General features: G+C 40.9%; 1 protein-coding gene across 1 annotated transcript in view; it reads left to right on the forward strand.

Moving 5' to 3' along the window:
• LOC136863174 (intraflagellar transport protein 22 homolog) overlaps positions 1-26,030 on the forward strand; it is a 94,055-nt gene that overhangs the window by 57,323 nt on the left and 10,702 nt on the right. Inside the window, exon 3 of the mRNA XM_067139525.2 lies at positions 21,965-22,170. Within this exon, the coding sequence (XP_066995626.2) occupies positions 21,965-22,170 (206 nt within the window). The remainder of the gene's footprint in view (positions 1-21,964; positions 22,171-26,030) is intronic.

Raw genomic sequence — 26,030 nt, forward strand, 5'->3', positions numbered from 1 at the left:
TGACATGGAGAAAGAGAAAAAACAAGAGCATGGTCCTGAAACTCAACTAAAAACCTTAAGAAGGAAATTACTTCACTGGTGGTATTAACAGAAAACTTAGAGATACCTCTGAGCAACATTGCTAATGGATGAGGCAAGCTGCTGAACCCAGGTGACATAGTAGGTAAAGGTTTAAGTGGCAAAGAAGTTAATTCAGAACGTACATTATTCAACGAGGTACGGCGTTCAGACTCGTTGTCCAATGAGGCAGAGGTTGTTTGAGCTCCAACAGTTTTCCTATTGACTTCTCCCTTAGGAGGTTCTTCCTCGCTACCTACATTCACCGTAGTGGATTGATCAGTTTTGGGAGGAACTTCCCCAGTTAACAATAGGGTAACCATACTAGACAATTCAGAAAGATTTTCAAGAACCATACTAGCTTCCTTCCTCTGAACGTCATTCAACTTCAGAGGCAACAGATCGTTGACTCTATTAGAAAAATGAAATAGCCTAGCTTGCACACATTTAATTTGATTAGGCGACGGGTCATTTTCTTCAAAAAAGGTAATTACAGATGCCAGCTCAGTAGTATTGTCCGTGATCGTGGAGAGAGAGTCGTCAATTTCTTTCTCTCCCAAAGTGGGGATGGAAATGGGCAAATCAAGGGACTCTCTAAGCTTATTTGTGTCTACCGCAACCGTGCCTCCAGATTGCACATTTCTAATAGTTAATTCATAGATCAACTCCTCCTTGCGCAAATAGTTAAGATGGAGAACATCGCAAGGGCCGGGCATGATGACAAAGCAATTTGAAAACAAACGGAAAAATCAAAAAATTCCAGGAACTGAGAAAATTGTTAGAGTTCGAAAATAAGGCAATGTTTAGCCGTCAGAAGGGGCTAAATTGAGACCCATTCAACCACGCTCTGCTACCACTTGTTCCGAGGTATCTGTGGAACGGCAGAGGTGAAAGAAGGTGCGGGGGTGAACAGGTCTCAAACTACGAAATTAAAGTTAAGGTAAAATTTAACAAGGTTATATTTTATTTCACAGATTAAGAAATAACAAGAATGGCAGGTACAGAGTAGCAAGGCAACAAATGTACAATTACAGTATTCACAGAATTTGGGTTTCAAGCCCCGGATTCACAATTCTTGAGCAATTAGCCCAACTTTACCCAAAAACAAGATTCGACAAAGGGGCAGAAGACCCCAATCATGTTCAGGAACACTTGCTCCCAATTACAAAATAAAGCCTCCTCGAGGCATCCAAAATCAATTTCAAAAGAGCACCCGCTCTTAAGTTCCAGCCTATCAAAGGCCACACCAAACTCCACTTTCAAGTTGTCCTCCGAGGACATGAAAACAGGGGTAAAATACCCAACCTACTGAGGCCTATTAAGAAAAGAAACAGGTTAATTACCTGGCCTCTAAAATACCAATTTGAGAGGAGGCGAAGCTGCACTCCTAATACATTTTGTTTAAAACCTACTTGGCACTAGGCCGTTACTGCATGGGCTAATCCCATACTAAAGAGGTGACTTATATGAGAAGACAATTTACATTACGCTAGACAGGAAGAAACGGTTGAGAAAATAAGTTCACCTCAAAGCAATATGAGTGGGAACTCGAGAGGGTTAAGCACTCTCTATCCCAATTTATAGTTTAAAAGATAGAATAGATACTAGGTGTCTTTACATTTTAGGGGAAAAGTTACATGGTAGAACGGCTTCGGACCTGCCCCGAGAGTTAAACTGCTGAGCTAGCAAGAAAAGAAGTTATTAAACGGCCATTACCTACCTTGTAGATGTACTGCTGCCCGAAGAAAGAGGCGCTTCCCGCCCCCTGCTACGTACTTTACACACTGAAAAATGTTACTGGAGTGGCGCGGAGACCCGAAAATCAGCAGTTTATATACTCTCGCGGAAAGTTCGAGGCGTTTCAGGAATGAGAACACCCTCCCACAAGAATTTTATTGGTTAGGGTTAAGCAACATATCTAAGTTGAAGAAGATACACCTGATTGGTTATAAATTAATTAAAGAAATTCGGGATTGGCTAAATTCAAACCTGGCGGACGGAAGGGGTTAATATTGCCAACATAAACAATAACTGAAAGAAATTTGACAAAGAACAAACGTATAAACACAAAATTTCTTCAAAAACATAGTTCTTTCACTTCGCACTAGGGTGCATAATTGTATTTCTTCAGTAGTGCCATCTGGAAGAGAATGTCCACACTTCTTACTACAGGCAACACAAAAATACATCGAAAACGACCCACTTCAGAAACTTCAAAGTTTACAAGTAGTGACATCTTCTGAGAAACTTGAAAATTTACGCAGTAGATAAAGTTCAGACTTCCTCCAGTAGAGGAGTTTCAACTGGCGCAAAGTTTGAATTAGCGGCATGGAGGTGTACCACCCGGTACACATACAATACTAGACGAGACACCACAGCGACCTGCCTAACAGACGTGTGGGCAGTGTCTGTCCCTTTCTCTGCTGTGCCCACGTTTGCAACACACAGCGCGCTGCTGTGGCGCGTTAGTGCAACTAACCTTTTGATCCACCTACGTATAAAATAACTTGTCGTGACTGACTGACTGACTCGTTCATCATCGCCGAGCCAAAACTTCTGGACATAAAGAAATGAAATTTTGAGGATACATTCATATTAACATGTAGGTGCTCGCTACGGGAGGAGTTTTGGATATTCCATCGCTAAGGGGGTGAATTTTTAAAATGAGGATATCTATATCTCAAAAACTTAAAAAGTTTACAGATGTAAAATTTGGTATTTGGAATCTCAGACACATAACATATTACAGATTTGAAAACTGGTATATTGAATTTCCTGTAAAAGTAAAGGAACATAAATTTTTTTAGAAAATCCACTTAAGGGGAACTGCAAAAGCTCAAAAACTTGAACATGTTGCAGATGTGAAAATTTGTATTTGGAAACTCCTTTAAAAATAAGGAAACACGTATTCCATGGTTTTAGAAAAAAAAACCTTAACGGGGGGGAGGTGGAGAATTGAAAAATTAGTTGAATTATTTGTATGCCCAACAACAAAATCTAAAGATGTTACAAATGTGAAAACTGGAATAGGAACCTCCTTTAAAAATAAATAAACACGCATTTGGTAGGGTGAACGGATGAAAACGGAGATGAATTCCTTTCACGAGGATACATATATCTCAAAAACTGAAGATGTTACAATCATGATAATTGGTATTTGGAAGCTCTTTTAAAGAAACGGATACTGTTTGTTTTTGGAAAACTCACTTGAGTGGGGAGTGTGAAAGGAAGTAAAAAAATTGTACATAGTGTCTTAACATGGTGTTTATTTTATATCAAGTGTGAATGTATTGTACATAACGTCTTAACATAGAATTTTATTTTGTATCAAGTGTTACTGGCCTCTTTAAATGTTAAACAGTGTTTCATAAGACTGAGATTGCCTAACCACATGATCATCATTTTAATAAGTGCCAGCACCAGGTATCTTCCAAACATTTCAAAGACTCCTTCAAGAACTCCACTAAATCTTGTTTACCTGTCAGTAAAGGACCATCACGTTGTATTTTTAACCCATACTACTATTTTGGTTATATGTTGGTTTTAATATGAATGTATCGGTATCCCGATATCTATTGACTTTGAGGCTGAGAGATAGCCTGACGATGCCCACAACAAGGGCGAAACATGTTCCAATTTAAGTGTCATGCTTAAATTATAAACATTCACATGAATGTATTGTATTGAATAGGTTGACCACTTCAATAAACTTACTTTTTTCATATTTAAGTCTATTTAAGGCGGGAGAGGGGTGGAAAGAAGCTAAGAAGAAGAAGAAGAAGAAGTAGTAGTTTGAATTATACTTATGAGTAGGGCTCGGATGTTTAGGAAAAGTCATATTTTTTCTTTGTCTCTATTTTCTTGCATGTTTGGATTTTGGTGAAAATTAGGTGATTATCTTCACAATTAAGTTATTTTTATTTGTCATACAAATGCATATTTTGGCTATTTTTTGTCATAAGGTCATATTTTGAGCTATTTTCATATAAACGTCATATTTTGGCGCTTTGACGACAGCTGTAGCTGTGCAAAATTACCTTCGACTTACCAAATACAAACTAGTATTCACAAAACTGTTTCTCTGTATCACGTCTGCAGCGAATACAAGTACAATACTCTGCCTCTTCTGTCAAGATTGTACAGGATTGTTTTCTAACAGTTTGTCAGTAAGTCTGGCATATATTAAGTCTAATTTTGGAATTATATCAAGTGCAATTCCTCGTTTAGAAGCTGCTAGCTTAGAAATTCATGCACGTATTGAAATTTTGAGAAGTGTTGAACCTCCAGTACATCAATCACATGGAATAGTTGGCGACAGTATAAAACGGAAACTTTAAAACGTGCTTAATCAAAATGACACTTTTCGCTGTGTGTGCAAGATTAATGATGTTCTTAGACGAGAAGGTACCAGTACATTTCATGATGAAGCATACTTGACAGCAGTGATCTAACATTATTTAAATATGCACTAATAACGTCTTGTGTCGTAGAAAGGAGCTTCTCTTCCTACAATAATGTGTTAAGTGATAATCGGGTCTTTCGCACCTTATGCGTTGAGTATGAATCTTGTCATACCCTCAATTCCATCCGCGGAGAAGAATGAAAAAGGTATACGAGTTTGCACTATGTGCCCTGCCGCCGTACCATAATGTATTGAAAGACATCTACTTAATTTCGTGGTGCTCAATTTAAACGTTAATGCATTTGAGTAATATTAATGAAATTTAGACTTAAACGTTCAAAAATATTTAAAAATAGATTGATTTCTATTTTTCTCGTATTTCAAACCACCAATGTAGGGTGCAAACATGTCTTGACTTTTAAAATATTGTGTGATATGATCATCTTAGCGAACTTAGAACTTTATAGGTATGTATTCACAAATGCTTGATAATATTTATTTATTTGGGAATATTTATTTATTTATTTGGGAAACCAAAACAGCGAGAAGCCGAATTACAGAGTTCCGCAATGAAATACATATTTACAATAGAGTAGCACAAGGCAAGCATAAAGAAAAGTGGAAGAATAATGACGAAAAAACATCTAACGATAAAAATAGAGGAAAAAATTAAAAACTAACAAAATTAGAGACACAACATATAAAAACAAAAAATAAAGGCTAAAGAAACAACGAGAAAAATTGTTGGACGTAAAACGAAGAGAAGAACTTACAGCTAGGCACAGTAAGATAAATACAGATATAACACTTAAGTAATTGTATAGTACAGTAAAAAATAAATAAATATTATATTATGTACAAAAGAGAGGACAGCAATGAGAAGAGAAAAAAGGAATATGAACTAAATGAACTAGGTTAAGTTAAGGAAGAATCGATTAAAGGAGGCATACGAAGAAAAAACGTCCAAGTTCCTGTCAGAAGATAAAGAGTTAAGGAGGGTTGGTATGCGGATAAATAAACTTCTTTGAACGAGAGAGAGGCGGGAATGCGGAATATGAAGGGGCGGAGTAATCCTGGTTTTGCGAGTTGGAACATATAAGGAAAAGAAGGATGCAGGTTCAGGAGAACGAAATAAACCGTTAACAGCGTTATATAGGAATCTAAGGTCGGCTACATTCCTGCGACTAGATAACGGGTGAAGGTTTAACTTGTCTAGTATCTGATTACTGCTCAAGTTTCGACAATCAGATACTCTGGCTCTAACAATGGCACAGAAGAATGACTGTACGCGGTCAATATGATTCAGATTAGTGGGTGAAGAGGTAGACCAAATGGGAGACGCGAATTCAATAATCGGTAGGATGCAAGATACATAGTAGGCTCGGAGGGCGCGGATATCGGTGATGTCAGTGAATACTCAGATTTTATAGCTAGTGGCTTTACGTCGCATCGACACAGATATGTCTTATGGCGACCCAGAAAATTAATATGAAAGTAAGAATAAATTTAGTTAACAAATATGTATCAAAGGAATTGCCATTTCGATTGATAACTTATTTTAAAATTACCATATTTAGATTAATCATTTTCGGGTCATATTTCGTCACTTTTGAGGTCATATTTCGTCACTTTTGAGGTCATATTTCACCATTTTGAGGTCATATTTGCTTGCTTATTTGGGCTAATTTTAGGTCTTAAACATCTGAGCCCTACTTATGAGTATACATTTATCTCAAAAATTGAAGGTGTTACAGACATACAGGCATGAAAACTGGTATTTGGAATCTCCTTTAAAAATTACGAAACACGTATTTTTTTGTTTCTGGAAAATCTAGTTAAGGGACTGAAAAGAATTGGAAAAGCGGGCAAATTTTTAAAATGAGTACCGGTATATCTACATTATATGTCAAAAACTTAACATGTTAGGGACAAGAAACTTTGTATTTGGAAAGTCCTTTAAGAATACAGGAACCTGTACCTATTTGTTTTCGGAGAAAGCACTTAACAGCGGGTGAAAAGAAGTGAAACATAATTGAATTGTTTTTATGAGGATTCTTATATCTTAAAAACTGAAGATGTCACAGATGTGAAAATTGGTATTTGGAATCTTCTTTAAAAATAAAGAAACATGTATTCTTGTTTTCAGAAAATACACTTAGAGGGGGGGGTGAGGGTGGGGGAAGGACTGTTCAAGGGGTTGAATTCTTTTTATGGGGTTACTTATGTATATCTCAAAAACTGAAGATGTTACAGATGTGGGAATAGCTATTTGGAATCTCCTTTAAAAATAAAGAAACATGTATTTATTTTTTCAACTTGAGAGAAGACTGTTTCTCACATGTACAGTTCTATGTCTCATGGTCGTCTTAGCCCCACAAACATAGTTTACAAAGAATTTCTGGGGTAAATGAAACTCAATTTTTGGGCAAGTTTTTATACTTTAGGAATTTTCAGATAATGTCTTAGTACAATGCCGAGGAATGATTACTTTGATCAAATTACAAAATCCATGTGAGCAAAGCCGCGGGTAATTGCTAGTCTGGTAAATATATATATTTTATTACTTAATTCTATTTCTTTCTTTACAGTATTTCTGCAGTTTAACACTAACATTTTTATGTCATCCTTACTTGACTTCAAGATCCCTGTACTCTTATTGTCATTCCCTAGTCCATAGTGATGAAAAGGATGGGAAAGAATCCATAAAACACATGAATGAAATGAGTAACAATTATGAAGTCAATTTATATTTAGCAATTCTTATTTCTGTACTACCAGATAATTGTTGTAGAGCTAAAAATGAGGCTGAAGCATACTTTATTGATGAAATTACTACTGAAGTGCGAATATTCAGTGTTAATTTTATTTTGATACATGGTATAAATAGATGTTTAGTAAATGTTGTTGTTGTTGTGTTGTTGTTTTTACATCCCACTTATAACTTTTGCCGTTTTTGGAAACACCAGGATGCCTGGAAATTTTGTCCTCTTGGAGTTCTCTGATGTGCCAATAAATCTATCAACACAAGGATGGCTTATTTGAGCACTTTCAAATACCATTGAACAGAACATTGATTGAACCAACCTCCTTGGTCTCAGAAAGCCAGCACTCTACCATGCAAGCACTCAACTGATTCTTCTGTCTTATTTGCCGATATCAAAATGTTTACATTCCCATTTTAAGGATGTCTATTTGGGTGAAGTTTGATAGTGGTTTTTCATAGATCTCTCAGTATCTATTGAGCTGTCCGTTGTTTACTGTGGACGTCCTAACTTTCTCCAAGATACTATTTAGGGTTGTATTCTTTCTTTATTTATATAAAATAACTTGCTTTACGTCGCACCGACAAAAATAGGTCTTATGGCGACGATGGGATAGGAAAGGCCTAGGAGTGGGAAGGAATCAGCCGTGGCCTTAATTAAGGTACAGCCCCAGCATTTGCCTGGTGTGAAAATGGGAAACCATGGAAAACCCTCTTCAGGGCTGCCGCAGTGGGGCTTGATCCCACTATCTCTCAGATGCAAGCTCACAGTTGTGTGCCCCTAACCGCTCGGCCAACTCGCCCGGTATACTTATATTCATCATAGGATATATTACTTAGGAGTTGACACTCCCAATGGCATTTAATATTTATTTTAGTCAGGTTGTTCCTAACGTAAAGACAGGCGCCCTTTGCAGACACTCTTAACTTGGAGATCGCTTGTTATCGGGTGGATTTCATATATATATACACTGACTGACAGAGCAAATGCAACACCAAGAAGGAGTGGTCAGAACTTTATGCCAATTGCAGGGTAGACTGACATCACTGAGGTATGCTCATGATGTGAAATGCGCCGCTGTGCTGCGCACGTAGCGAACGATAAATGGGACACGGCGTTGGCGAATGCCCCACTTCGTACCGTGATTTCTCAGCCGACAGTCATTGTAGACCGTGTTGTCGTGTGCCACAGGACACGTGCATAGCTAAGAATGACAGGCCGCCGTCAACGGAGGCATTTCCAGCAGACAGACGACTTTACGAGGGGTATGGTGATCGGGCTGAGAAGGGCAGGTTGGTCGCTTCGTCAAATCGCAGCCGATACCCATAGGGATGTGTCCACGGTGCAGCGCCTGTGGCGAAGATGGTTGGCGCAGGGACATGTGGCACGTGCGAGGGGTCCAGGCGCAGCCCGAGTGACGTCAGCACGCGAGGATCGGCGCATGCGCCGCCAAACGGGCGGTGGCAGCCCCGCACGCCACGTCAACCGCCATTCTTCAGCATGTGCAAGACACCCTGGCTGTTCCAATATCGACCAGAACAATTTCCCGTTGATTGGTTGAAGGAGGCCTGCACTCCCGGCGTCCGCTCAGAAGACTACCATTGACTCCACAGCATAGACGTGCACGCCTGGCATGGTGCCGGGCTAGAGCGACTTGGATGAGGGAATGGCGGAACGTCGTGTTCTCCGATGAGTCACGCTTCTGTTCTGTCAGTGATAGTCACCGCAGACGAGTGTGGCGTCGGCGTGGAGAAAGGTCAAATCCGGCAGTAACTGTGGAGCGCCCTACCGCTAGACAACGCGGCATCATGGTTTGGGGCGCTATTGCGTATGATTCCACGTCACCTCTAGTGCGTATTCAAGGCACGTTAAATGCCCACCGCTACGTGCAGCATGTGCTGCGGCCGGTGGCACTCCCGTACCTTCAGGGGCTGCCCAATGCTCTGTTTCAGCAGGATAATGCCCGCCCACACACTGCTCGCATCTCCCAACAGGCTCTACGAGGTGCACAGATGCTTCCGTGGCCAGCGTACTCTCCGGATCTCTCACCAATCGAACACGTGTGGGATCTCATTGGACACCGTTTGCAAACTCTGACCCAGCCTCGTACGGACGACCAACTGTGGCAAATGGTTGACAGAGAATGGAGAACCATCCCTCAAGACACCATCCGCACTCTTATTGACTCTGTACCTCGACGTGTTTCTGCGTGCATCGCCGCTCGCGGTGGTCCTACATCCTACTGAGTCGATGCCGTGCGCATTGTGTAACCTGCATATCGGTTTGAAATAAACATCAATTATTCGTCCGTGCCGTCTCTGTTTTTTCCCCAACTTTCATCCCTTTCGAACCACTCCTTCTTGGTGTTGCATTTGCTCTGTCAGTCAGTGTATGTGTATATATATATATATTGTACCAGTTATGCGCGGTACATGTCGTATTTTTTTGGATAAATAATATTTAATCATCTCGCAAAACATTTACTGTGAGCTTGGTCTGTCTACGTTCGGCGGAACGAGGCCGCCTGAAGCAGCTACAGCTGTACAAGTGACGTGGACGCAGGAGCAAGATAGGCTACCCGCCTGTTCTGTCACGTGCTGCCCTGCATGGATTGGCATGTTCTAGAAGAAACGTCACACCCTCCCAAATGTTCGACAAGGAAATTTTCAAAACTCCCGTAAAAATGATCTATCAACTCGAGGGATACGTCATTTTGTAGAGAATCATGTAAACATCTCTAGTAATAAATCTCAAGTAAATCTATCGAGGGATTCTCGGGTTATTCAACTTCATAGAAATCATTATATCTGATGACGTAGAAGCACAAATCGTATATAAGATGAGCTCAACCCAACCAAGTCAGTCAGTCATAGCTGGGAGTTCAGTCTGACTCACCACGCTACACCATTACATTGTTCGTCGAGACGAAGAGCTGTCAAAATCTATCTTCAAATTCTACAAGTCTTCATAGTGGACTTAGATTCTGTCAGTTAAATGGAACTTAGAATATGTACGCGAGTAAAAACTTCGATATGTGATAAGTAGAGCTCGGATTTCCATGCAAATGCATGTTTTTAAATAAGGTAGTTACACTTCTCAAACTTTGCAAATATGCGTTTTATGGCTTAACAGTTCCAAATAACCGTTCTTTTTCCGTGCATGTTTGCATGTTTCGGCCTTTTTAGGACAAAATTCATGCATAATGCATATTTTGAAGATTTTGGATTTAATGTTACATAATATGACTTTTCTTCTGACTTTGGCGCATATATAATGGTAACTTGCATGATAGTGCCTTTTAAGAATGTTGGTTTTTCATGTTACACAGTATGTCTATTACTGGGAGACGGAGAGAATGTATTCCTGGTATCCTATGTTACAACCAAAGTTAGTACATATGGTAGAGGTCCTATAATCCAATTTAACCAAGCACTTTCTTATCCGTTGCTTGAATAAACATTGACGTAAGCCGGAAGGCTACACGTCGATCTCTGTGATTTTTAGGAATAAGGTGTCCCAGTTATACATTGCTGTAAATTGAACCGCAAATTGTGCATGACACATTGATGGCTCATTTTTTCGTTTATGTTAGACGAACAAAACAGAACTTGTATCACTCTTCTGTGGTGCCGCGTTACTGAGACATTAGCTTCCAAATCTTGGTTTTGCATTGAATCCTCTTCTGTTGTTATCCTGGAATTTTCTACCCGGAACTCTCAATTGCCACACGTTTTTGTTATCGCAGCATACAATCGTTACCAGTTATTGAGGACATTCAAATGTGTCTGCAATCATCGCACGGAGAAGTAGCTGGGGCAGGTACAGATAGGTTGAACAATGTGATCCGTTCAAGTTATGATTTTGAATTCGTCAAGCTTGTAAAAGACGTATTGTGGTGAAAGTGCAAAAGACGTACTTGTGACGTAGAAAGGTAATTTTCTGTGCTTAAGAATGTGCTGACATATAAACGGATGAGCTAAAATCAAGACTATTTGGAGAAATTAGTTGTTGTACAATGTTTCAAAAGGAACTGAATTTTGATAGTGCATATTTTCCAGTTTATTGTGCATGTTTTCCCATATGATCGTGCATGAATGCATGCATATTTTGAGATTTGATAGTGCATGGAAATCCGGGCTCTAGTGATAAGTCTTACAGTGGACTTAGGTTCTGACAGTTGATTGGAACTTAGATTTTGTGTGCATGTAGAAACTTTGAAGACAAGTCTTTATAATTGTGGAACTTAGTTTCTTATCAACGAGTGTTGTAAATTTCAAAGTGACATACTACTACATTATACACTGACTGACAGTGACAATGCAACACCAAGGAGGAGTGGTTCGAAAGGGATGAAAGTTGGGGAAAAAACAGAGACGGCACGGATGAATAATTGATGTTTATTTCAAACCGGTATGCAGGTTACACAATGCGCACGGCATCGACTCAGTAGGATGTAGGACCACCGCGAGCGGCGATGCACGCAGAAACACGTTGAGGTACAGAGTCAATAAGAGTGCAGATGGTGTCCTGAGGGATGGTTCTCCATTCTCTGTCAACCATTTGCCACAGTTGGTCGTCCGTACGAGGCTGGGGCAGAGTTTGCAAACGGCGTCCAATGAGATCCCACACGTGTTCGATTGGTGAGAGATCCGGAGAGTACGCTGGCCACGGAAGCATCTGTACACCTCGTAGAGCCTGTTGGGAGATCCGAGCAGTGTGTGGGCGGGCATTATCCTGCTGAAACAGAGCATTGGGCAGCCCCTGAAGGTACGGGAGTGCCACCGGCCGCAGCACATGCTGCACGTAGCGGTGGGCATTTAACGTGCCTTGAATACGCACTAGAGGTGACGTGGAATCATACGCAATAGCGCCCCAAACCATGATGCCGCGTTGTATAGCGGTAGGGCGCTCCACAGGTACTGCCGGATTTGACCTTTCTCCACGCCGACGCCACACTCGTCTGCGGTGACTATCACTGACAGAACAGAAGCGTGACTCATCGGAGAACACGACGTTCCGCCATTCCCTCATCCAAGTCGCTCTAGCCCGGCACTATGCCAGGCGTGCACGTCTATGCTGTGGAGTCAATGGTAGTCTTCTGAGCGGACGCCGGGAGTGCAGGCCTCCTTCAACCAATCGACGGGAAACTGTTCTGGTCGATATTGGAACAGCCAGGGTGTCTTGCACATGCTGAAGAATGGCGGTTGACGTGGCGTGCGGGGCTGCCACCGCCCGTTTGGCGGCGGATGCGCCGATCCTCGCGTGCTGACGTCACTCGGGCTGCGCTTGGACCCCTCGCACGTGCCACATGTCCCTGCGCCAACCATCTTCGCCACAGGCGCTGCACCGTGGACACATCCCTATGGGTATCGGCTGCGATTTGACGAAGCGACCAACCTGCCCTTCTCAGCCCGATCACCATACCCCTCGTAAAGTCGTCTGTCTGCTGGAAATGCCTCCGTTGACGGCGGCCTGTCATTCTTAGCTATACACGTGTCCTGTGGCACACGACAACACGTTCTACAATGACTGTCGGCTGAGAAATCACGGTACGAAGTGGGCCATTTGCCAACGCCGTGTCCCATTTATCGTTCGCTACGTGCGCAGCACAGCGGCGCATTTCACATCATGAGCATACCTCAGTGACGTCAGTCTACCCTGCAATTGGCATAAAGTTCTGACCACTCCTTCTTGGTGTTGCATTTGCTCTGTCTGTCAGTGTATTATTATCTGTGGAATTTCTTAAAACTCAGTCAGCTTATTTTCTTTCATTTATTAAGTAGAAGTGATCATGAAAGTGTTTAAACTTTTTCACTACCCTAAATGCAAGTAACTACCTATTACACAATTTATACTCGTGTGCTTCGCCACAAGTGATTAACACTGGATAGATGTGAACGATACTCAATTCATAGTGAAGTGAATTTACAACTGTGTATAATAATTGTTAACTTTATTATTTCTTCAAATTTTGGGTTGAAGTGAACGATACTTAATTCAAACTGAGTTGAATTTGAACTGTACATAATAACAGCCCACATTATCATTTCCTCAAAGTGATTAATAATTTATTAATACTTTACTGACAGCAGTGTCCATTGGATAAACTCTAGAGTAGTCGTATATTTATTCTAGTGTCAATTGCAACCATATTTCAGTGGAAAGCAACCACGAACTGTGCATAATATGTAAACAGACTTCAGTTTTGTTGTTTCTAAAACTTATGTTCATAAACTGTGATTTATTTCTTTTCTTAATTCAATGCTATCCACATCTTCATCTTTAAATAACATTTAAATTATATCTACAAGGGACTAGTGAAGATTGACGTCATATTACATCAATATTAAATCAAACATTAGTGTCAAATACGTGTGTGGGGGGGGGGGTCTGTGCAATTGTGGACACTCGTGTGAGTAATAAAACGAGTGATTACTCCACAAGATCGTCGGAGAACGTTGGAGACCGCCTCGAATTTCAGAGGTACGAGTTCGATCCCAAGTCGGACAAGCCTGGGTGTTCCAGCTTCATTCTATGGTGACGAACGAGGCCTGCAGAACGAGTTCCAGTCCAGTTCAGCATGGTAACCTGGGAGTACGGGTTATCTGGTAGGTGATGTTGAAGACGACGAAAATCTACACCAAGATGATATCCAATTCAACATGCATTTATTTGAATAAACTTAATTCTTTAAAAGAATTTTCAAGTTTTCTGGTAGATAGGACAGGACCCTTCCTCCTGTACCAAGCCCTATCTGTAATTTACCTGGAACTGCCCTGAGACATAACTCGTGCAATTATAAATTAAATAGTAAATCCGGGCTATATTTTACTGGTAAAGTATATACTGTATATATATACATATAATGTTATAATATTGATTTTACATCACACTAACTACTTTTCCAGTTTCTGGAAATATCAAGGTGCCAGAATTTTGTCCCACAGGAGTTCTTTTACATGTCAGCAAATTTACCAACATGAGCCTGATGTATTTTATCACCTTCAAATACCACCGACTAAGCTGTATTTGGACCCACCAAGTTGGGCTCAGGAAGCCAGCGCTGTACCGTCCGAGCTACTCAGCCCATTTGGCAAATTTTATTATCATTTACTTTACTAAATGTGCATCATCCCATAGGTGTTCCTCCATCTGATGTTATTGGCCTTTCTAGGAAGAAGAGCTATGAGGTATATTTTTTAAGTAAGTACCGTTTTGAAATAAACGAAAAACAAACAGAGATTTTTTAACAATTTTATTTTTATATGAAAGCCTGTACATTACTCTGCTTTTCAACATAATTCCCTCCAATATTGAGGCACTTGTCATATCGTACAATGAGCTTTTACATACCATCCTCATAGAAGTTGACCACCTTATTTGTCAGTCACTGCAACACAGCCATCTTGACCCCATCATCGTTGTCGTGGCATTTGCCGGCCTTATGTTTCTTCAAATACAGGAACAAGTGGTAATCACTGGGCGCAAGATCAGGACTGTATGGAGGGTGATCGAGTTGTTCCCAGCGAAATGATGTGATGAGGTCTTGGGTTTGATGAGCCGCATGTGGGCGTGCATTGTCATGAAGCAAAACGACGCCCTTACTGAGCATGCCACGCCTTTTGCTCTGAATTGAGCAGCACAATTTGTTTAAGGTCTCACAATATTTTGCTGAATTGATTGTCTCACCACGGTGCAAAAAGTCCACCAGTAACACCCCCTTTCTGTCCCCAAACATGGTACACATGATTTTCCGGGTTGACATTGTTTGCTTAAACTTCACTTTCTTGGGTGAAGTTGAATGTCGCCATTCCATAGACTGCTGTTTTGATTCAGGTGTAACGTAGGACACCCAGGTTTCATCCCCCATTACTATTTGACTCAAAAAATCATCACCTTCCTCGTGGTAACGCTCTAGGAAAGTTAAGGCACTGCCCAAACGTTTGCTTTTGTGCTCCTCCGTCAACATCTTCGGTACCCAGCGTGAGCACACCTTTCGGTAATTTAATCGTTCACTCACAATTTCATAAAGAACACTTCAAGAAACTTGAGGAAACACGTCAGATAATGACGTAATCGTAAAGCGTCTGTTTTCTCTCACTGCTCGGTCAACTGCCTGAACCAAATCTTCACTAATGGCTGAAGGTCGCCCACTCCGTTCTTCATCATGCACATCTTTGCGGCCACCTATAAATGCTCGAACCCATTTCCTAACCATTCTATCGCTCATTATGTTTGGTCAATAAACTGCACAGATCTCACCTTTTGAACTCAGAAAATGAATAACAGACCGGACTTCACAGTCGGCGGGACTCTCGATCGGCGAGGCCATTTCAAATGCTTGCCAACAAACATACACAAGGGCAACTATTGCCGTAATGGCGTCTCAGCCTTGCCAATAGATGCAGGTACACAGTGCGCATGCATGGAATGCCGAACGCAGCGCTGCATCGGCGGAATATCAAAACGGTACTTACTAAAAAAACATAACTTAGTATTTGCCATCACTGAACGCTCATCAGCGAGTGTCTAGCTGTACATTTTACTCCATTACTGTAGCAGATACTTCGTAAGTCAGCCAATGCCCCTTGCCATACACATAACAAACATCGAGTTGCTTTACGTCGCACTGACACATAGATCTTATGGCGATGGTGGGACAGGGAAGGGCAAGGAGTGGGAAGGAAGCGGCCATGGCCTTAATTAAGGTACAGCCCCGGCATTCGCCTAGTGTGAAAATGGAAAACCACAGAAAGCCATCTTTAGGGCTGCCGACAGTGGGGTTTGAACCCACTATCTCCCGAATACTGGATGCTGGCCGCACTTAAGCGACTGCAGCTATCGAGCTCGGTATAACAAACATCCACACAACTATAAAATAACACTTTCTGTGAATAAATTCCATGTTAAAATTCATAATATTGCCTTAAATTTTCACAACCTTTATGAAATCACTACTTTCTTATGCTCTGTAACAATGGCCTTTGGTGTTTCACAGTCTCATTCATCAGTGATACATGCCAATAATTCAATAATTACAATAACCGCAGTCTAGCCTGAGCAAGCAACAGGTGCGGACGTGCTGAGTGGCGAGTGCCGAGAAGTATGGTGGGAGTTGAGCAATACCGGGCGGCGATTGGGAGATGGTAGTGGAGAATGAAGAAGAATACCTCTAAACGATCAGGGTGCAAAGAAGATCTGGGAAAGATGGGAGAGGCGGTTTTGGTGGCAGGGGTGATAACTGTGCTACTGGTTATCAGGGGCGTGGAATTAAACCCTGGCCCAAATGCTAGTGGCAACATCAGCTGGGATGACGTTGAGGTGATTAAGGAGGTGATGAAGGAAGTATTTAAAGAAGCCTGCCCATTTGCCCAGATTAAAGAGATGATACAAGAGCAAGCTAAGGAGTTCAGAAATATGAAGCAATGGATACAAGAAGAAACGGAAGAACCAATGACCAAGGTGGGAAGTAATGAGGAGGAAATCGTGATGCTAAGAGAGAAAGTTAAAAATCTGGAAGAGGAGGTGTTGAAACTGATGAAAGAAGCAGAAACCAGCAGTCAGGAACGTATGAAGAAATGTATATTTATATACGGTGTGCAGGAAGAAGTGAGAGAAAACAAAGTGGACATGATATACTAAGCGGTGGAAGTAATTTGGAAGAAAATGAAAATCAATTTCAGTGAAGTTGACATAGATGACACGGAAAGGGTAGGTAAAATTAGAGGACACAGACCAATTAAAGTCAAGTTACTGTCTACCCTAATGGCGGACATAGTGATAAGAAATGCGGATAATTTAAAAGGAGAAAAATCTGGATGAAAAGAGGCATGGGAAGAGAAGGGAGTGAGAATTTGAAAGTTTTAAAGAGACATTTAGTGAGAGCCAAACATCAAGGACTGAGGGTGCACATTAGGGGCCAGCATCTGGTGGTTTACAATGGCAGATGAGTACGAGTTTGGTCAGTGACGAAACTGCAGGTAATGGAAGAGAAGCTCAAGCGAAAAGACGACTTGGTGACAAGGCAAGATGGAAGGCAGGACGCAGATCAAGCGGTGGGATGAGACGAGGTAAGATACGAACTCAACTCAGGGGTCAGTGGACAGTGCAGCATGGGATCAAAAAGAAGGATTCAGGAGGTGGTGGCGTAGGGTGACTCAAGAAACGGCAAGGACAGGTGCATAACAAAGGTGAAGGTTTGGGGGATGAAATGAAAGGAAGAGAAGCCATGACGACAGGGAGAAGTCTGAGTTTAAGAGATGTGTGGGGTAAGAAAAATAAAGGTATGGAGGGCAAAGAACGCCCTAAAATGACAAGAAGAGAGGGAGTGGAGGTAGAAGGAGACACGGCCATAGTAACGAGAAGTAAGAATAAGGGAGGAAATGGAGAAGGAAGAGAGGGCAAGCTATAACTAGATTGGAAGATAGGGTTTGTAAATATTGAAGGTTTGTTAAGTAAGTTAAGTAATAAGGAGGTCAAAAAAGTACTGGAAAGCATTCACATTGTGGCACTCTTAGAGACATGGTTAGAAATAGGTATGGAGATAACAAGGGGGGGTTTGTGGTCAAGTATAAGTCAAAGGAAAAAGAGCGCAATAAGGAGCAAATGCCAGGGAGGGGGGATAGTGGTGTTAATTAAGGAAGAGTTTAGTGAACTAATAGAGGATATTGATAACGAGCTGGAAGAAGTGGTCTGGCTTAGGTTTAACATAGGGAGGGAGAAAAGGAGAGTAAAGAAGGTATGCTTGGCTCTTACATACTGTCACCCCAATGGCTCCTTATATGAAAATGATAAGTTCTTTGCGAACTTATTACTGGAAACTAGTATCATTAGTGGGAAATTTGAAGAAGATGGAATATTGCAATTTGGAGACTGGAATGCTAGAATAGGTGAACAGTGCCCAATGTTCAGCAAAGAGGATGAGGTGATAATGGGGGGAGGAGGAGGAAGCGAAGATTAAGAAAGGAGTAATTATGGAGCAAAATTCTTAGAATTGTGCACAGCAGGAAAATTCTATGATTGGTGGGAGGGGGATAGGTTAGGGATATTCACATACATTACAGCTCTGGGAGGAAGCACTATTGATCTGGTAATTAGCTCGGAAGACATGTTAGAAAGAATCAAAAGGATGGAAGTAGGAGACTGGGTTAAATCCCATCATGCACCGGTCTAGGTGTTAATAGAAAGAAGTGTGGGAGAGGCAAGGTATGGAAAGATAAAGAGGAGTACCGAGAAGGGTTGAAGTTACAGCAAATATAAATGGACAGATAGAACAAACAGGGAATTGGATGCCCTTATAGAAAACGAGCTACAATTAATTAGGTGTGGCTGAGAAGTTGCTTTGAGAGAAGAAAATTTTGACAGAGCATTAGATTTAATTCAATACCCAATTAAAAGGGTAGCTCAGATAAGAGGAGTAAAGTGAGAGGGGAGGAAGGTTGGTATAATAAGGAGTGCAAGGAGTCATGAAGTCACTAAAAGAATACAAGATAAAGAGAGGGAGTACAGAAAGAGAAGTTTTCTGTAATTTGAGGAAAAAATACAAGCTTAAAATTGTTGAGAGGAAGAAATTATGGATGAAGGAACAAACAGAGCCAATAAATACGGAGTGTAAGATGAATCAACCTGAGAGAGTATGGGATAGAATAAACAAAATTAATAAGGGAGGGAAAATGTTTGATAAACCGTGCATTGATTACACCCAGTGGGTGAACTGCTTCTATGAACTATTAGGAGGGAAGGGCAATTGGAATTATAGAAAGGGGGAAAAGGTCTTATGGAGAGATATAGAGGTAATGGTACATGAACATTGTAAATAAATTGCAAAAGAGGAAATGTTGCCATTGATTCTTTCACGGCCTGTACTTATAGACATGATACTGTATAGGCTTTTGGGCTTATGCCGTGCCAAGAAAATAAGGTGAAATTCTTTACGTTTTGCAGAGGACTGTGCTCTGCATCATCAGAACACAACAGAACAATTGTTTAAGAAGCCTTTCTCGTGGACAGTCAAGATTTTCTTCTGATGACCCAGAGCACAGTTCTCTGTGAAAAGTAAAGAATTTCACCTTATTTTCTTGACACGGCATAAGCCCAAAAGCCTATACAGTATCACGTCTAAAAGAGGAAATAATTGAGGTGATAGGTAAACTTAAGGTAGGTTGGCGGGGGGAAGTAATGGCATCAACAACCTGTTTTGGAAAGAAATAGGGAAACATGGGCATATGATGGAGGGCATAGTAAAATGATTTAACAGGATTTTCAATAGTGGTAGATTTCCTAAAGAGTGGGAAACAGGGATTATATGCCCAATCTATAAGAACGTAATGAAATGGGTGGTTCGGGGGAGAGGATTGAACAAGTAGATAAGTTAGAATATCTAGGAGTGATTATAAACAGAAGAGGGGGATGGGACGATCAAATAAAGGGAGCAAAATGGAAGGGGAGGGCAGCCCTCTCAGTTGTTAAAATTCTAGAGTCAAAGTTCAGAGGGATAAATTATAAAATATTAAGCTTAGTGCTAAGGAGATTAGTGTTAAGTAGAGTACTGTATGGGGCTGAATTATGGGGTCTTGAGGAAAAAAGAGATGTACTAAATTCAATTATTTGTAAGTTTAGTAAGATGGTAATGCGATTACCAGAGTGCACAGTGAACGCTAGGGTGGTATTAATGTGTGGGGAGTATTTTAGAAGTGGAATCCATCAAGAGAGTATTTAATTATTGGATGTGTTTAAAAAGAGGAGAGAGGGTGAACTGCTGCAAGTGGCTTATCTACTACAACAAAAAGTACGTACGCTGTGTGCTGGCTATCAAAAATTAAAATGTATGTGGAGAGGTTGAGGATGGGCTACATTTGGCAAGAGGTCTGGAATAGAAGGGGTAGATACAAAGGCAGAGGCAGGTAGAAGAAAGCAGGAATAGACCATCCCTTAGTGTATATAATAAGGTAATACAAGTTGCAGAGATAAATATTAGGAATGTGGATAGAACAATGAGAGGTGGTCTATTGTGGTGGCTTATGGGATTGTACAAAAATAAGGGGTGGATTAAGAAAAATAAGATAATTATGTTGTTATTTTTCTCTCTTATAAAGATCGAATAGGTAAGATCTGGAGGAAAGTAAATAAATAAATAAATAAATAAATAAATTACAATAACCCTTGAATGATACACAACAGAATATCTACTACAACATTACATTAAAAACTTATAACAATTGCACGCACTATGTGATACTGCCACATCCTGCTCACTGACTCTGCTCTCTCCTAATATACTAGTATTTAAAGAATTTACAATGTATATTATGTGGAAAAATTATTGATGACCTACACTTCGTAAGCCAATGTAAAGAAACCGAAAAGATAAGAGGGAATCTTGTGAGTGCCAGTAATCAAGAGATATTCAGGCAAGGGGATGAAAAAAAATTTTTAGTGTGGGTGATCAAAGATTGGAACAAGGGAGCGAATTTGAGTTGATATTTATGTGCCGTCAAAAAATTATGTGTAAAAAAAATCAAAGAGGTGGACACATAAATTTATATAGGATGTATTAAAAAGGAAAAACTGGTGTGTGGAATCACAAGTGGACATGAATGTAAATGGTGAAGTAGAACAGTGAAGTAGTATTATAAACTGCGGAGACAGCAAGTTGAAATGTAAGAGGAATTGGAGCACATACTCGGCGGCTGACTAAATGTCATGATTGAATCAGCAGGCCTTAGTTTAGTGGGATATGTCTCAAGTGAATATGGCATATATATATGGAATGTACTCTAGGCTTGCTGACGCAATCAGGTCAGAGGAGGCAGGTCATTAGCCTCCCTTGGGGGTAGCCGCGTTGGTACATGAGCATCCTCGCGATTCTCTGGCAATCACCAATTTTCCGGTAATCACCGGGCTCCATCTCGCTGTTATCACTACTTGAAGGAGTCACTATTCTTATTATTCATAATTTCTATTATTATCGTGAGTATCCTCGCGATCCGCTGGCAATTGCCAAATATCTGGTTAACACCAGGCTCCACCTTGCAGTAATCACTGCTATATTGTTTGGGTCTGTTAATGTCAGCTTGATGCCGTGGGTAAGTGTTCTTGATATCTTCTCTCAGAGTAGGAGAACAATCCTGGTTTAATTTAATTGTGTTATTGTTTAGTTTATGTAGTTTAGTAACTTGCAAATGCTTGCTTGGGTTTAGATAATTATGTTGTTATTTTTCTCTCTTATAAAGATCGAATAGGTAAGATCTGGAGGAAAGTAAATAAATAAATAAATAAATAAATTACAATAACCCTTGAATGATACACAACAGAATATCTACTACAACATTACATTAAAAACTTATAACAATTGCACGCACTATGTGATACTGCCACATCCTGCTCACTGACTCTGCTCTCTCCTAATATACTAGTATTTAAAGAAACAAACTGCTCCACTTTTCCACTCTAGTATATCCTCTTGATCCCCCTATATCATAATTCTTCTTTTGTACCTCAAAGATTTGTTTGGTCCTTTTTTATTGTTTTTTATATCCACCTAGATGTTAAGCCCCTTTAAACAAGTCATCATCATCTTCTTCTTCTTTATATCAGCTGTTTCCTTGTATTTGATTTTTTAATCTCCATATAAACCTTTCTCATTGGTTTCATCTATTTCAATTTTTTTACATTCATAATTTCTGTGCTTAATATAAAGAGAATTCTTACAAATAACATAACATTACAACTTTTGTATTTACAGATACGATATGTGCTGGCCAGCTATCCAGAATGAAGCCCATGGAATTTGTTTTATAATAGATGCTGCTAATCCTTCCGATATTCCTGAAGTTGAGAAGTTGTTCAACATATTGGTCATTCAAACTGGGCTAAATCGAAACAGGTGCATGCTTATCGCACATCACAAGAAATCCATAGATCGTGAGATGAAACATCTTTCAAGGCTAGGTAGGTTATTTTATACTACATTCCAAGTTGGAAACCTTTCAAGTTCTAAACAGAGCACACCTATCATTAACCCATCTCTTGTAGCTCTTGATGTTGAAATTAATCCATGTAGTATCATACAAGGGAGGATCCCTAAGTATGGCAAGTTTCCTAACCACAAGTACTTAAATACGCAGGTGCACAACTGCCTTAGAAGTAATCCCCCTGTGTGATCATACACATTCGCCAGCATTGGTAAAGGTTCTGGAAGCATTACTGGGAGCAGTCTTTTGCAACCACCCATGCCTCCTGTGATGATCATTTTACTTCATTAACTGATGCAAAATTATGTTCCTTTGGATGTTTTTTCATATTTGGAAGGAGTCAAAAGTTGGAAGGAGACTAAGTAAGCCAGGTGGATAGGCAGAATGTTGAACCACAGGAGTTCCATGTTTAACTTTGTGACCAGTAGGCACCGACTTGCTTGAGTGTTGTCGTTGAGAAGTACACATTGTCCACTTCGCCACATCACATCTCAGGCTGCCTACAACAGATAAACTCCCACAAGCAATGTAAAAATCCAAACACTTTGCAACTGTCCTCGTAAGTATATGGTACCTAGAATGGTTAAATGACAACTTGTTTGTGCTCGTGCATCTCACATACCATAATACGATTGCTGTCATTAACTATATACAGGGTTATTCACCTAACATGTTACACAGAAATAACTTCTAAACCGTTAAAGATATCGGCATTCTGTTTTCATATTCGTAAATGGTAATTGGGGTCTTGTAAACTAACGTGCTACTTAGTCTCATGGGATGATTAATAACCGATATATTGATACTAACTCTGTATTTTTAAATGGAATGTCACAAATTTATACAGCTGGCCTAAAAGTTCAACTACGTACAAGTTCAAATATGTAAGTATTTTCAGAATTGGACAAGTACATTTTGAGATATAAATAAGAACATCATGCGCGGTTTCACATGCCGCATCAGATGGCGTGCAGTCGGGCAAGGACATACTGACGCACAAGCAGTTTCCTGGGAGTGAGTTCAGCCTCAGAACGGATACCAGGCATGTATTGTAAACATAATATGATGTACCGAGGCTAGGAAAACAACAGATGGTGAATCTGCCACTTGGGCGACTGCCCTAAATGCATATCAGGATTGATTGATTGATTGATTGATTGATTGATTGATTGATTGATTGATTGATTGATTGATTGATTGATTGATACCGTATCATACCCTGGGTGTGCTTTTTTTTTTACATCCATGTATAATAGGCTGCGCTCAGTTTAGCGTCTTTTCTCACGGATGTGAATGGGAAGGATTTGGAAAGGACGTCGGCCGTGGCCTATCCCAAAGGTACCTATCCGGTATTTGCCTGGTGTTGAACATGGGACTCTATGCAAATCACTTTCATGTTGGGCGAGGCAGGACTCGAACCTGCGTTCTCCCGAATGCAGAGCAGTCTGTCGAGTTTTTTTAATCACGTGTAGCGGCTAGCATTCGTAGCTGTCACCGCGGTGGCCGGGTTAAATTCCCGGCTCTGATAAGCCATTTAATTCTGGTTGGAGGGCTGGAACGGGGTACACTAAGCCTCGTGAGGCAAAACGGAGAAGAGGTGGGCTTGGTACCCATCTCATCTATCCTGGAAGTGTTTCCATGGTTTCCCACCGCTACTCCAGGCAAATGTTGGGATGGTCCCTTACTCACTACAATGGCCGCCTCCGTCCCAATTCCTAACCTGAATTACAAATACAGTACACTACTACAGACACCACAATAACACAGGTTATCCGACATATTCTAACACGGGCCGATGACCTCTATGTTAGGGCCCTTTAAACAACAAGCATCATCACATTCTAACACACACACACACACACACACACAAACACACACACAGCCAAGCACATGGGACTACACGACCACGATGTCAAAGTCCCAGAAAAAACATAACAACAACTATTCTCTGTACCCCTTCGAGTGTCTTAATCACGTACGTCTGGAGAGGAACCCGAACAATAAGATGCATTACTGAAAATGCGACCGTATAAGCATTACTGTTCTGGAGTAGACTTAGTGTTTGAAAATGTGGATTTTGTCATGCAATCACAGTGTGAAATGTTACACGTCCTGCAAACAAATGGAAATAGTTGCTGCTATTGGACGGCGTAGGAGGGGAAGGTCTTGTCCGCCCTGTTCTCCTGGAAAACGTACCCCTCAACATATGACAGGATATGTGGTTCCAGCACGATGGGTCTTCTGCCCACTATTCGCTTGTGGCCCGGCAAGTCTTAAACGAGATATTCCCTGGGCGATTGATTGGACGTGGAGGCCCCATCAGGTGGCCAGCACAGTCACCTGATTTGACACCGCTGGACTTTTTCCTCAGGGGTACGTGCACGGACATAGTCTACGCGTAAGCTCCAACATCACCACAGGATCTCGAGCGACATATCATCGCAACATGTGCTGCAATGTCGAGGGAAACTCTTCGGTCTGTAATATCATCCCTCGCAACACGACTGCAAATGTGCATTGCCGTTGATGGTCAACATTTCGAGCACATAATTAAATAGACACAGTGTGTATGCGGATCACTGAGATGCAGTCCGGCTCCATGGCTAAATGGTTAGAGTGCTGGCCTTTGGTCACAGGGGTCCCGGGTTCGATTTCCGACAGCGTCGGGAATTTTAACCATAATTGGTTAATTTCGCTGGCACGGGGTCTGGGTGTATGTGTCGTCTTCATCATCATTTCATCCTCATCACGACGCGCAGGTCACCTACGGGAGTCAAATCAAATCAGAAGACCTGCACCTGGCGAGCCGAACTTGTCCTCGGACACTCCTGGCACTAAAAGCCATACGCCATTTCACTTTTTACTGAGACGCACGTATTCAAACATCACCCACCTCGTATCTTTATTGTTGTGATAATTCCGCCTCCAGCCAATCAACGATTGGCCACGAATGGCTTGGCCACATAAAGTACTGAACTCGTTGCCAACACGGTCTCTACATACAAAATGCAAAAATGCCCGCCTCATAACAATTACACTGACGAGACGTTGTTATGTTCACATTCCTATGCCCTACGATTATTTCCAATGAAGTCTACCTCGGACATTATTCATTTGCTTTTCTAGAAGGAGCTCTTCCGGTGTTTTGTGTTACGCTTATTTCTCAACTCATACAGTAGTATGTAATGTACACTACAGCCAATGACAATTATAGCTTTCGTTATGTTCCTTTCAAGGCAAGTTTTTACTTTATTCCTTTTAAACATATCATCCCTCCATGTCCTGTCATGACTTGGCTTGTCATACACACTTTACAAACCCATCACATGTGTATGAGGTACTTACATGCCTGGTATCCGTTCTGTGGCTGAACTCACTTCCAGGAAACTGCTTGCGCGTCAATATGTGCTTGCCCGACTTCACGTCGTCTGATGCGGCATGAAAAACCGCGCATGCTGTTCTTATTTATATCTCAAAACGTATAGTCCGTTTTTTAAAATACTTACATATTTGAACTTGCACACAGGTGAACTCTTAGTCCAGCTGTATGAATTTATGCCGTTCCATTTAAAAATATGGAGTTAGTATCAATATCTCGGTTATTAATCACCCCATGAGACTAAATGGCACGTTATCTTACAAGACCATTTACGAATATGAAAACAGAATGCCGATATCTTTAATCGTTCAGAAGTTATTTGCGTGTAACATGTTAGGTGAATAACCCTGTATAATAGGGTAAATTGGTCCACCTATTCAATAGACTAGAGTGCTCATTATTAACAATGGATCATCAGCCCTCTTTAAAACACTGATTTCACTCGATGTTTGATATCA

The sequence above is a fragment of the Anabrus simplex genome, chromosome 2 (assembly GCF_040414725.1).
Source record: "Anabrus simplex isolate iqAnaSimp1 chromosome 2, ASM4041472v1, whole genome shotgun sequence".
NCBI lineage: Eukaryota > Metazoa > Arthropoda > Insecta > Orthoptera > Tettigoniidae > Anabrus > Anabrus simplex.